Source organism: Mustela lutreola, chromosome 2 (genome assembly GCF_030435805.1).
Source record: "Mustela lutreola isolate mMusLut2 chromosome 2, mMusLut2.pri, whole genome shotgun sequence".
Classification (NCBI taxonomy): domain Eukaryota; kingdom Metazoa; phylum Chordata; class Mammalia; order Carnivora; family Mustelidae; genus Mustela; species Mustela lutreola.
Window position 1 is genome coordinate 166,525,003 of NC_081291.1, and position 14,692 is coordinate 166,539,694.

At 39.3% G+C, this 14,692-nt stretch overlaps 1 protein-coding gene across 6 annotated transcripts in view; it reads right to left on the reverse strand.

The window, feature by feature from the left end:
- CD96 (CD96 molecule) overlaps positions 1–13,553 on the reverse strand; it is an 89,981-nt gene extending 76,428 nt beyond the window's left edge. For 4 of the 6 annotated variants that reach the window (XM_059164193.1, XM_059164189.1, XM_059164190.1 and 1 more), the window contains exons 1-2: positions 13,369–13,551; positions 11,118–11,471 (exon numbers count right to left, since the gene is read on the reverse strand). In XM_059164193.1, the coding sequence (XP_059020176.1) occupies positions 11,118–11,471; positions 13,369–13,429 (415 nt within the window). In that variant the 5' untranslated portion in view covers positions 13,430–13,551. Of the gene's footprint in view, positions 1–11,117; positions 11,472–13,368 lie in introns of all 6 variants that reach the window. The other 2 variants (XM_059164191.1, XM_059164192.1) reach the window with 2 other exon arrangements.
- Positions 13,554–14,692: the final 1,139 nt, after the last annotated feature.

Here is a 14,692-nt window from a genome sequence, read left to right on the forward strand (position 1 = left end):
CTGAGCCCCACATCAGGCTCTGTACTCAGCGTGGAGTCTGCTTAGGACTCTCTCTCTCCCTCTCCCGCTGCCCCTTTCACCAGTGTTGTGTCTCCCTCTTTTTCTCCCAAATAAATAATCTAAATATATATATATGTGTGTGTGTGTGTATATATATAATCTGAAAAAAAGGGAGAAAGAAGATTGAAGGAAAACAGAGCTTCAGAGCCATATAGGACAATATCAAGTGTCCTTAAATGTAGGCAATGGGAGTCATAGCAGGAGAGATGAAAGAGAGAGGGAAAGAACAAATGCTTAAAGATATAATGGCCCAAAACTTCATATTTGATTTTTAAAAACTTTCCGGGAAGTTAGTTTACCTCCAGGTTAATCTAACCTGCAGGAATCTTAAAACTCAAAGAAGTTAAACACAAGGAGAAACCCACCTAGGCCTATTATACCTGCTGGAAGCCAAAAGCAAAGAGGGAATTATGGAAGCAACGAGTGAAATCAACAAGAAAAACAAAACAAAACAAAACAATCACATGCAGAGACCAATAATACAATTAATGGCTCACTTCTCACTAGAAAAAATGGAGATCAGAAGATATATTCAAAATGTTGAAAGAAAAAGCAGCCCACTTAAGAATGCTGCATTCAATGAAACTATCCTTTAAAAGTAAAAATGAAAAAGCAGGATTCATTGCAAGTAGATTTGTCTTATATGAAATTCTAAAGTCCTTTATGCTGAAAGGAAGTGATACCAATTAGTAACTTCATGAGGTGGAATGAAGTGCACAGGAAATGGTAAATACAAGGGTAAATATAAAAGATTACATATATAGTTCTTTTATCTCTTAATTTAAGAATAGAAAATTTTTAAACCATTAATTTTAGCACTGTTCTGTTGGGTTTATTTTGTTAATATATAATATATATAACATGTACATGATATATATGCGGACAGTAATAATGAAAGGAAAATATATGCTGGAAGAAGTTGCAAAAAGAGAAAAAGAGAGAGAGAGAGAGAGAAAATAAACACAGAAAGAGACATAAGAATGATCCTGACATTGAAGTTATCCAACAAAAATATTAAAATAGCTTTTTAAAAAATTAACATATAATGTATTATTAGCCCCAAAGGTACAGGTCTGTGATACTGCCAGGCTTAAAAGAGTTCTTTTTAATATGCTCAAGAATAGACATAAAGATAAGTAAATGAAAGAATGGACAATTTCATCAAAGAATTAAAAATCTACCAAAAACAGTAACTTAAAAATATTAGATCAGAAACTAAGAACTAATTTGATTGGGTTGAAAACTTAATTAGACATCACAATAAATAAGATTTGTGAATTGGAAGCGTAAGTCAATAGAAAATTTCTAAACTAAACTATAGAAAGAATAAATAAAATAAAACTATTATATTTATTTATTTGAGAGACAGATCATAAGTAGGCAGAGAGACAGGCAGAGAGAGGGGGGTGGGAAGCAGGCTCCCTGCTGAGCAGAGAGTCCGATGCGGGGCTCGATCCCAAGAGCCTGAGATCATGACCTGAGCCGGAGGCAGAGACTTTAACCCGCAGAGCCACCCAGGTACCCCTGAATTCATAATACTTAATACAAAATACTTTTGGTCACCTTATAAGAGTGCTAATGAGCCAACTCATTTTTCAAACTGATAAATGGAAAGAATCAAGCATCTGTTTGTTTTTCTCCTGAGAGGAAATTTCTCTATAAGAAGACTTCAGGTAATAAATACAAGAATGACAGAATTTGAACAACACTCTTTGTCAACCCACAGTGAATTAATGGATCTAGGCAATACTTATCAATGGCGTTTAACATCACATACACAGACATTATGTGCGTCTGATATAACTATGCAATATCGTCTATGAAGTACTTGTGCCAAAAAACACAAAAAATAAAAACAAAAAGTTAATGTGATCAAATCTCTATATTCGGCAAAGTAGTAAACAAGGAACATGGATATACCAAGGGATACAGGAGCAAAATCCAGGCTGTGGCTAATTTTACAGATAAAGAGCCAAATTTACTTAGCAAATATTTTGGAGAAGGAAAATAAGAAACATAAAATAATCTTCAGATTAAAAGGGAATTTTGGGGTGTCCTGCTCTCCACTTAGCAGGGAGTCTGCTTCTCCCTCTCCCTCTGCCTCTTACCCCCTACGCACTAGCTCTCTATCTTTCTAAAATAAATAAATAAAATCTTAAAAATATATATATAAGAGGGGTGCCTGGGTGGCTCAGTTGGCTTGGAGGCTACCTTGGGCTCAGGTCATGATCCCAGAACCCTGGGGTTGAGCCCTGCATCAGGCTTCCTGCTCAGCAGGAACCCTGCTTCTCCTTCTCCCACTCCCCCTACTTGTGTTTCCTCTCTCGCTGTGTCTTTCTCTGTCAAATAAATAAATAAATAAAATCTTTTAAAAATAAATTTAAAAAATTAAATTAAAATAAAAAATAAAAGCGAGTTTTCAAATTATCACAGTACTTTCAATTGATGTGAATCCAATTTAAATAACCAAAATATAAAAATAACAACTATGAGGTCAACTGGATATTTCATGGTATTAAGAATTTACTAGTTATTTTTAGTTCTGGTAGTGGTATCATGGTTTTATATATATACATCCTTTTTAGCTTTCAAGGAATCATTCTAAAATAAATAAGATATTTTGGAACAGTTTAATCTGGAAGGTGGTAGTTGCTAAAGGTAAATGAAACAAGACTGTGAGTTAATGATGACTGAAGTTGCATGTTTACTCTGTGGGAGATCATTATACTATAATATATAATTTTGCATGTTTGAAACTTTCCACAATTAGAGGTTTTAAAATCTTTTCATGAATCATCTGAAATCATCTTGAGTATTGCCAGCTATATGTAACATACTTTGAGTAAAACTAATCCTTCTCTCTCCAGATTCACTGCTAGTATGCTCTTATTCCGTGACTGTAACAAACTATGGCCTGTGGGTCAAATCTGGTGGCTGCTTTGGTAAATCAAGTTCTGCAGCAACACAGCCAGGCCCCTTAGCTTACATATTGACTATAAGTACTTTCATGCTACAGCAGAGTTGAACAGTTTTGACGGAGGTTGTACAGGCTGTATGGACAAAGCCTGAACTATTTGCTATGTGGTCCTTCAAGTTTGTCAGCTCCCACTCTGATGTCCCAGTCCTCATTCATTATTCTTTGAAGATCTCCGTTATCCAGTTTGCAACCTTGATACATTCCCGAGTGACTTCAAGTTACCGTGCCATTGCGCATCCACCACCTGGCCCCTCAGTCTGCCACTGTTACCCCACTGTCTCCACTCCATTTCTGCTGTCCACTGTCACGATCCTGTTTGGAATCTCTGTGCCACCCCTAACTGCTCCACTTACAAAATCACTACAAACCTACAAACACTCCTGCTGGTTGTTTTGTGCAACTAATTTTGTCTCAACTGTTCTTTGTCCTCATTCAGTCTTTAAATGAGTTGATTTCTACTTTCTCCCAATCCATGAGCTTTCTTTGCTTTACTTCCCTTATTATCTAGAAAAGATCCACAGTCTATCATTACAGTAACATTCTTGCTAATATCCCAAATCCCGTGGCTCTTTCCCCTCACCCCTCGCTAATAAATAGGGAATCCAATAGTTAACTCCAGCTATCTACTTTTTAATGCCCAGACCCAAGCAGCCAAGCACTACCAGTGAATGGAAATTGTCTTACCATACTTACTACAATTTCTTACCATACTCACATGTACAGTCAACACTAACTGAAAATTCAAATACATTTACCTAGTTACCTTATTTTCCCTCTATTCACAGAGGTGATTTCAAACTTTGGCCAATCTCTTTTCTGAAGACTCCTCCCCTCTCTCTACTCGAAGATAACTTTGTATCCTATTTCATTTAATTTAATTGATTTATTTTTGAAGGTTTATTTATGAGAGAGAGAGAGAGAGAGAAGAGACAGAGAACAAGCAGGAGGGGCAGTGGGAGAGGGAGAGAGTATCCCCAGCAGACTCCGCACCAACTGGAATCAGATGCAGGGCCTCCATTTCATGACCCCAAGATCACAACCTGAGCCGAATCCAAGAGTTGGATGTTTAACCAACTGTGCCACCCAGGTGCCCCATGTTTCCTATTTTAGAGAAAATAGAAGAGGGCACCGCCCTCATCATATGCACTTATTCCAATTTCCTTCTTCCCGTTATATAATTTTTAAAAACTGTCCTTTTGTCCAATTTCAGGATCCCTATAGTACTGATGTTATAGATTTCATTGCCCCTATATTCTCAGAAACCTTAGTTTATTTATTGTAGTTTTTCTTTGGTTTATTTAACCACTCTCTTTCAACTCTGACTTGGTTTTGAAGTTTAGCCAGGCATCTTGCATTAATTAAAACCAACCCACTACCGCACAACGCTGATGCAAACCCTCATTTGAGTAGTCATACCGTTCCCCTCACTCCTGACAGACTTCTTAGAAGTTGTGTCGACATTTGTTGTCTCCATTTCCTTGCCTCCTACTCACTCCTGTGCTCCTTTGAGTCTGACTTCCATCTCTCTTCCGTGCCACAGAAATAGCCTCTGTTAAGGTGATCAATAAGATCCTTGTTCCTAAATACAGTCCAATAACCATGCTGTCCTTTCAGAAACATCAGAATTGATAGTTACTCCTTTCAGGAAATATTATCATTCTAGTTTTTTTGTGAGCCAGATTCTCTCCCTTTCACTGCTGCCTCTCGAGTCTCTCTTCTAATCCTTTGAAGATTTATCTTTCTCCATCTATCTCAGCTGAAGGGCTACATTGCTTTTCTCACTTGATTTTCTCTGCCTACATGAGCTCTTTCAGTCCCCAAACCTCAGTTAGCATATACTCATACAGTTCACCAATTGGTAACTTCGACTTAAACCTCTCTTCTCGAACAGGAGTTGTATATCTCTTTCCTTATCTCCTCAATGTGTCAACTTCCCATGTAACTCAACATGTACAAAATCAAATTCAGTCAAACTCCAAACAGCCCCTGCATGATCGGATTGTCCTCCAGTTTTTCCTAACATAAGGAGTCATCCCCCCATTTTTTCCTGTTCCACACATTCAAACCCAAAGCGCCATTCTTGATACTGCTTTTTGTTCCTCATTCCACGCATGCAATCCAACACCACATCCTGTAGGGTGAATCTCTTAAATATACTTCTAATTTGAACACTTCTCCCCAGGTACCTCACTGCCACTCTACTCAATGTTATCTCACTTAGATTTCTGTCCTGTTGTAACTTATCTATATCATCCTCTCTATCTTTTCTCAATCAATTCTCTATAATCTTGCAATAAAGATCTTTTTGAAATGCAAAATTCAAAAAATTCAACAACTACCTTCCAATTAGTTTCCATACCTCCTAGGATAAAGGTAAAACTTAAGTTTCTAACTAGCCTCTTCTTCAAAGGCTTCCCTTTTAATCCTTCTGCTCAAGCCATACCTTTTAAAACCCCCCATACTTGCGATATCTCCTAACCACCACAGAGCCTTTACACATCCTGTTTTATGTAAAGCTGTCTTCACCATATTTATCTAGTTAATTCCTGCTCAGCATCACTTCCCCAGGAAACCGTTCCTGATTTACCTATTACATCTTCTCAAAACACTACTTTCTTACTGCAAGAGCACTTTTCACTGTTGCAATTTGGCCTTAGTTTGTTTGTTTATTTGGTTATTTTGTCTCTTCCCATTGGACTTCGTGATTCCTGATGACAGAGTCATGTCTGGATTGTGTCCCTGTATTTTAAGCACTCAAAAATATTTGTTGGCTAAAGATTGAATACAAGAATTTAAGAAGAGCCAGCATTCAAGCTCAAGAACAAACCATGCTATAAAATTGACACATACATCAGTGAAACAGAGTTCCCAGAAATAAAACCACATGTAGGATCAATTAATTTATAACAATATTATTATGAAAGGAGCCAAGAAGACACAATGGGAAAGCGTAGTCTCTTTGATCAATGCTGTTGGGGAAATGGGATAGCTACATGCAAAAGAATGAAACTGGACTCCTGTCTTCCACCCTACATAAAGCTCAAATCAAAATGGATTAAAAACTTGAATGTAAAGCTCCAAACCATAACACTTGTAAAAGAAAATATAGGAGCAATGATTTTTTTGGCCTTGGTAATGATTTTTTGGATTTGACACCAAAACCAAAGGCAAAAAAAGCAAAAATAAGCAACAGGACTTATCAAACTAAAAAGCTTCTTCCCAGCAAAGGAAAACATCAATAAAGTGAAAAGGCAACCTGTGGAATGGGAGAAAATATTTATAAATCACATATCTGATAAGGGGTTAATATCGAAAATAAATAAACAAGTCATACAACTCAACAGTAACAATCCAAATTAAAAATGGCCAGAGAAATTGATCAGACACTTTTCCAAATAAGATATCCAACCAAGTATCCAGGGGCGCCTGGGTGGCTTAGTAGGTTAAAGCCTCTGCCTTTGGCTCAGGTAATGATCCCAGGGTCCTGGGATCGAACCCCGCATTGGGTTCTCTGCTAGGCAGGGAGCCTGCCTCCCCCTCTCTCTGTGCCTGCCTCTCTGTCTACTTGTGATTTCTGTCAAATAAATAAATAAAATCTTAAAAAAAAAAAAAGATATCCAAGTATCCAATAGGCAAGGAAAAGGCCTCCCCGTCACTAAACAGAGAAATGCAAATCAACAATGTCACCTCACACCTGCTAAAATGAATGTTATCAAAAAGGTAGGTTAACAAATACTGGAAAAGATATGGAGAAGAGGCAGCACTTGTGCATTGTTGGTAGAAATGCAAACTGGTGCAGCCACTCTGGAAAACAGAAATTAAAAATAGAATTATCAGGGCACCTGGGTGGCTCAGTCAATTAAGCTTCTGGCTCTTGGTTTTGGCTCAGGTCATGATCTCAAGGGTGGTAGGATCGAGCCCAGCCTTGGGCTCCTCACTCAGTGGGGAGTCTGCTTGAAGATTCTCTCTTTCCCTCAAACAAATAAATAAAATCTTGAAAAAAAAATAAAATAAAATCAGGACTTCCGTATGATCCAGCATTTCTACTTCTAGGTATATATCTAAATAAAATAAAATCACCACCTTGAAAAGATACATGTATCCCCATGTTCACTGCAGCACTATTTACAATAACTAAGACAGAAACAACTCAAGTGTCCACCAGTGGATGAATGGATAAAGAAAATATTCTAATATACAAGGAAATAGTATTCATTAATTTAAAAAAATGGAAATCCTGCCATTTGTGACAACATGGATGGATCTTGAAGGCATTATACTACATGAACAAAAGAAAGACAAATACTCTGATTTCATTTCTATGTGGAACTTTAAAAACAAAACAAAATGAATTCATTGGTACAGAGAACAGGTTGGCAGTTGCCAGAGGTGGGTGTGGGGGTGAAATGGGTGAAGAAGGTCAAAAGGTACAAACTTCCAATTATAAGATACATACATTCCGGAACTAAAACATACAGCTTGGTGACTAAAGTTAACAATACTATATCATATGTTTCAAAGTTGCTAAGAGAGTAAATCTTAAAAGTTCTCATCACAAGAAAAAAAATTAACTCTGTGAGGTGATGGATATTAACTAAACTTATTGTGGTGATCATTTCATGAGATGTATATAAGTATCAAGTCATCTGTTGTACACTTAAAACAAATACAATGTCATATGTCAATTATATTCTCAATAAAACTGGAAGAGTCAAAGAGCACATTATGCCTCTAGACAGAGTAGTCGAATTACCAAGATTATATTATCAAGATAGTATATTCCATTACTAGTAATATAATAGTTTTTTTTTTATCATATTCTATATTACTTTATTATCTACCTCCTCCTCCTTGTATTACCATTACTTCTTCCCCTCCTACTGCTTCCAGTCACAACATTAATGGCCCTCTAAGGCTTTTTCATGATCTGGGAAATTAGAGTCACGTTGCACTTTAATAACAGAAACTAGTAACTTCAAATTTTAAAATACATCAAAAATTCTACAATCTCAGGCACTTATATAAGAAAACAAAATCCAGGAAACCTGGGTTAATTATAGCAACTAAGGGTTCAACTCAGAAAACTGCATGTCTCGGGGTAACTCGAAAGCCAACCCAGGAGGAAACCCTGTCAGGTGAAAATGAAAAAGAACCAAAGCCCAAGTGTTCATTATAATTTCTCATCTGCAGCCCCCAGAGTACCACCTCACACAAAGGAACAAAACACTGTGAAAAGAGAACAGAATCCCTTCTCAGGCCTTCCAGAACATGGGGACAGATACTGTTTTATGAACAGACGGGGAGGAGAATGGCTCAGAGGACAAGAGAAAGGAGACAAGAGGTCCCTACCGCCTGTGGTCCTCCAGATTTTCATATTTAGATTCTTCTACACCATCTCAATTTGCCTCTGTTCACGTGCTTCGTAAGTGTTTACACTTCGTGTGAGCTTTGCTTACCCACCTAGCTCGTGAACCTGAAGATCTCCCAGGGGTATACAAGGGAAATGGCACAGAATGACAGAAGGAGAGGGAAGATCAAAGGAATAATGGGGGAAGAGATGTGTCATTGGGGCGGGGACTTGACAGGGCTTTTGAATGGCAACTGCCTCATCTGAGTTAAGTGTCTACCCTTTCACTCTCCACCAGGCTTACACTTTTGGTCACTCTGTAATGAAGGATGTTTTGTCCCTTTCTGTTTTGCTCTTTCGTATGTTGATCTCTTTGTACTCGGTACCCAGTATCAGAACTATTTCTTTAATATTGAGGCCATTTCTTTTTTTCAATCTGGTGCAGCTGACAAGCAGCAAAGTTACAATGAGAAGACTAGGGAATTTCTAACCACAAAGCATGTAGACATGGCTTTTGCCTATCCAGAGATCTGCCGTTTTTAAAAGCTAAACTTGGCTTCTTTGAGTTGCCCTTTATTTTAAGAAATATGCCTTCCTTAAAGGCAATGCCACTCTCCTTTCCGGGTAACGTACTACCTCTTCTCCAGTGCTGTCCACATGTTGAGCTGTCCCTTATCCCTTATTTACTAGAGGGAACATCAATCCATCTTGTCAGTTCTCAGGGGAGGCTTTAGATCCTCAGAGGTGCGATAGTACATTTTACAGATTTAGGCAAAAGGTACAAAAACTTTATCTAAAGCCAAGGTCACCGTGTACCTGTGCTAATGTATGTTCAATGTTTCACTGGGTTCCGTAGCAGGCAAATATAAAAAAAAAAGAGGGAGGACTCATTTTAAATAAGAACTGATAAAGAGAGTTCACACATTATCATTATTACTCTTCTTAATGAAAACTACCCTTTTCCAAACTCTGACTCTCCGGCAGGAACTATGCTAAGTGCTTTACACAAATTACCCCATTTAATCATCAAAATAATGGTACCTATAAAGGAGGTACTATAATTATCCATATCTGTTATATAAGAAAACAAAAGCATAGAGACTTGAAATAACTTGACAAAGATGAAATGTATATATAGTAGACAGAGCCAACACTCAAATCCAGGTCGCTGTCTCCAAAGTATGTGTAGCAAAGCACTGTTCTATGCAGGTCTCTTTATTTCTCTTTGTTCAACCCTGCCCCATGCCACCCCCAATTTGAACTCAAGTGTTTCTTTTTTCCTGGAAAACAGTAATGGGAACAGGGCATCGTAAAGTAGTGGTGGAGGACCTCCCAGTCTCCAGATGGACTGTTCCAACACCTTGGTCTTATCTCTTGATAAGACATGGAGAGGAGGTAATAAATCCATCCGTGTGGCCTGATCTGGGCAGTCCGGTGCCTCTTTTAGCACAGCCTTCACGAGTTAATTTTTGTTGTTTTTCTCTTACATTACCAGGCCACTTTTCCCCTGACTTAAAAACATTTCATTTCCAGTGCATTTTCCATTTGTTGGCCTTCATTTTCACTCTTTTCCATTAGTATAAATGGAAATCATTTACTGTAGGACCAACTAATTTAGGGTAGGCATTATTATCATCATTTTCCAGATGGGCTCGGAGAATGTACGTGACAGTCCCCGGGTGAAATTTATTTCTGTCCAGAAAGGAGCTAGAACTTAAGCCTAGGATTCCTCCTCCAAATGCAGCCCTCTAAGGCACGTATGTGTGAATGCTTCCTGTCCAGCAGCCTCTTTGGTATCTTTGCCTGCCCAATACTAAATAGGACATATACCCAAAGCCACTTGCATACATCCCCCCACAAACATACTCTGCTCCCTATGCCTTCAATGAATGGCACCTCCTCCCACGTCACCTTAAATTTTTCTCTCCCCTTCCTTCAAACTACCATTGTCCTATATCCACTCTATTAGCAAGTCACACCTATTTTATGCCCAAAGCATTCAATTTGTTGTTTCTTTCTATGTCTACCCAAACTATCACTCTGTCTCCTCTGGGCTATTGGGACTGTCTCCTAGCTCGATCCCATCATTTCCTTCTTGCCCATTTTTGTTCTATTCTCCTACTGAAGCCAGCACGATCTTTTTCTGACACAAGTACAACCAGGCTATAAATGTCATGCCATCCTTTTGTTGTGAACACTTCAATGTCTTCCTATGGCTCTTAGATAAAAATCAAAACTTCAAATATGGCTGACAAGATCTGACATGATCTGGTCCTTGCCATGTCTCCCACCTCATCCCTTAACCTCTGCGCTGCAGCCCCGCTGGCATTTTCTCATGTCCTCAAACACTACAAAGCCCCTCTCACAAGCTGTTCCCTCCCCCTGGATCACTCACAAACTTCCCACCTCCTAAATGGTGTTCATGTCTACCCTTTCTTCAGACTTCTGCTCCTGTGTTGCTTTCTCAGGGTCAATTTCCCTGGCCCTTATTACATGCTCTTTCACAAGACCTTTATCACTTATCCTTAACACTTGTCACTGTTGCAATTTTACATTTATCTGTGGAATTATGTGATGAATTTCTGTCTTCCTTTCTGGGCAATACCTCTTTCTGCCCAACCTCTGTGTACTTAGCACCATGTCTCACACACGCTTGGTGCGTAAGACACATCTGTCGAATGAGTGAGAGCCGAGTGAAAGTGTGTGCTCCTTTCCCTCTACAGTTATGCTTACCATTTGTCTGAAGGAGTAGGTTGTAGATTTTAGTCCGAAAACCCTCTGGATACAGAGTAAAGCTACACTCATACTTCCCAGTAAGCGAGGATGACACGTTCTTTAAGTGCAGAGTCCACGTGGACACATTTCCGGGAGTTTCTGTGAAAGTCACCAGTGACTCACAGGGACCGCCATTACTACAGTGAAAGCCATACTGAGGATGATAAAGGGCAATCAGATCCAACTTATCAGTGACCTTGGACCACTGCATCTGCACCAAGAAGCCTTTCTTCCACGTTTGACAGGTCAGGTTGATATCAGAGCCAGGGGAAGCATAGACGTTTTCTGTACTGGTTGCTTTTTCCCATACTCCTGAAAAGGAAGGACATGAGCCATTCGCTTACATGATTCATGTGGGATGACTCTTATTTAATTAAACCTTGGTCACTTTGGTGAGGTGAGAGAGCAACTAAGAAACTTTCTCTCCGGTTGCCTTACACATAGGAGGGAGCCAGTGCATGATCCCCATAAAGGAGCAGAGACTCAGTACAAAAGAGGAGGCATTTGCTTAAGGACTCTAGAGAGATAGTCCTCTCTTTTGTCTGTTGGGCTGTCCAAAGGATAATTTAAGTTCTCTTACCCCCTGTGAATAAAATTAAGCCTACCTAGAAATTGAAGTCCACCAGCAAACAACTACTTTTACTATGAGTATTATTGATTTTTTTTGAGCTGCATATAACACACCAATAATATTTTCTGAAACTGAAAAAATAACTGATATGTGTTGGGCTGTTTTTAAAAATCTATGTTCACAAGATGCTTTTCCATAGGCCATTTCATTTAATCTTCCTCACGTACCACAGAATGATGTTAAAACTCTACCAAAGAGGAAACTGAGGCACAGAGTGATTAAGTGACTAGCTTCAAGTCACACCTCATTAAAAGAACATGCATTTGGTTGCCTAAAGTCTGTGCTCTTTCTCTAACCTTCATAACAACCCAACTGCCTCCCAAATTGGTTGAGAAGAGTAAGAAATTTGACATTCACTATGAAGATCAAAAAGACCTCCATGTCCATGCAGTTAGGGCTCCTGAGGGGAGGAAGGAAGAAAATACCTCAGGTAGAGTTTCCACTGAAGATAAACTACGGTCAGCATCCTCTATCATCAACACTTTGAAATACTAGACATAAAAGAAGAAGATCCTCTCCCATCAGCTCTCTGACCACATAGTACAAGGCACTTAAAATATGTTAAGCATTGAGCCTTTGACATGCCTTCACCAGTGGAGGCCTCCATTTTAGCGTTAATGGAACACTGTTCCAGGAATGATATATTATTATGACAAGTACCACTGAAGCTCACAAAGGAAAAAGATAAAAAGATGACAAGCAACGGAGAAGAAACAAGGCTCTCTAAGGTACTTGACAAATGGGAATTATTACACTTTCATGGATGCAAAAGTTTGGGTAGGCAGAGGTTAGTATAGTTTAATGTTGTTCCCTGTAAGCTCTCCTCTGCCTGAAAATATGCCTCTGATTCTATTCACAGCATTGTATTCCAAAGTCTCCTTTGATTTAGAAATTCTCCTTAAGATCTTTGTAGCTCCATCTGCAAAGCATAGTTAAGTCTTAAGACACTCGGACTCTCTGTAATTCCCCCATGCTATGGAATGCAGAACCAATCTTTCCTCCCGCTATTTTTAAATAGGCCCTAAAGGAACCGGTTCCCAGTGTTGCAAGGACCCTACTTTGTCTTCCAGGTCCATACCTACACATGCCTCATTAAAATTCAACATATGTTTAAATCCCAAAGACATTCATATTTGGAGGAGTAATACTTGTTATATACAAAAGAAAAAGGATCCTCGAGAGAGAGAAAAGTTGAGCAGGGATCCCACAGCACTGGTGGCTTTGTGATTTTTTTTAGAATTCGGGAGTTGTTCTGACGACCATGGAGAGAGCATTTCATTTCCAAGAAGCATAATTTCCAGTTACTCTAGAGATCCTCTTAGGAAGGAAATGGGTGAAAATGTCTCAGAGCAGTGGCACAAACCACTCATTCCCTTCTCGTTTTTAGTGTTCATTAGTAATCATTTCTAGACCCTAACATCTCTCCAATAGCTGCCACTTAAATTTGTAACTGAAAACTTTAGAAATGATCTGCCTTTGGTGATCAATGTCAGCAGCCTCACCCCATTTTAAATGAACAGAGGTCCCACTCACCCCAAAGCAGCCGATCTGACAAGACAGGACAACCAGAAGCCTTACCCCTGACAAAATGTATCTGGATGATGGAACAGACAGCACAGTAGGTCCATTTTTTCTCCATCGTCTCCTAAAGGCCTTACGCCAGCATTTCCATGATCATGGACGTCAACTGATGCCTTGAAGCAAACACCAGCTCCCCTATTTGTGCAGAAAAACCCCAAACCTACTGCACGCCTGGGTCTGTTTATCACTTGGCAAGACCCCAGGAAATGAAACGTAGACAGGAAAGTAATGTGGTTCAGAGCTAAGTATAACCTTCACCAGAACAATGTTGAAACTGTTCTCTGAAATTTTGTGTATCACCTTCATTAAAAGACTTCTCAGGATCCAAAGATTCTCTCCTTCAGGATCTCTGTGTCAGTCATGCTGCTTCTAAAATCCAAACAAAGGAAATCATGCAGAGTGATTCATAATGTACTTGTTATACATTTCTTTTCAAGAACACGAAGTCATTGAACAAATGTGAGCTTCGTGTCTTTCACAACAGTTTTTCTGTTCACTTTAAAAATATGTTTTCCTTCCCATTTCCCAGAATGGTTCCTGGGTGAAAGAACAAAGAATTAACACACTTAATTTTAATAAAATCTGAAAAGTAACGGAGGGTAACATCAGCTATCAAACCGAATTTTATTGTCACACCTAATGCAGGAAAGGCCACGTTTCCTGGGTGGGGGGGAGGGGTGTTGAGAAGGGAGGGCTCCTTTTCCAACCCTCATCTGGGTTAGGCTGGAGGTGAGACAGGGGAATCTCTCACTCCAGCAGCTGGAGGATTTTTTTTTTTCTTCTGACAGCAGAAGAACTTGTCTGTGTCTCAGCCAAAAACCAGAGAGAGTAAGGCCGAAACAATCTGAATCCAAAGGCAGAGAACCTCTTACCTCAGCCAGCTACTAGGCCTGGGATATCTGCCCCGTCACTTCCATTTATAGAGGACTGAGACTGGGGTTTAGGGAGGCAACTCCTCCTATATGATGGCTTCCTCACCAGGTAAGATACACATACTGGTTTTTCTAGCTTGAAACAAAATAACCTTCCACCCTTAAGAGAACGAGCATTGGGCTGAGGACTACAGCATAGGGTTGATGGACAAAGAATAAGACCAAAGAAATACATGTGTTTACACACAACCATATGAACCATTGGTGAAATATTCTGTGACCCTGATTTCACTACCACAATAGGGCAGCAACCAGCAAGCCTAAAGACACATGAGATTGCGGAGCTGTGTTCCTAAGGTCATTGTTTTATGGAGGTCTCGGGGAGAGAGAATTCTGGCCACGTTGTTGTCATGTATATTGTCATCGTGTATCACGACATCATGATACAC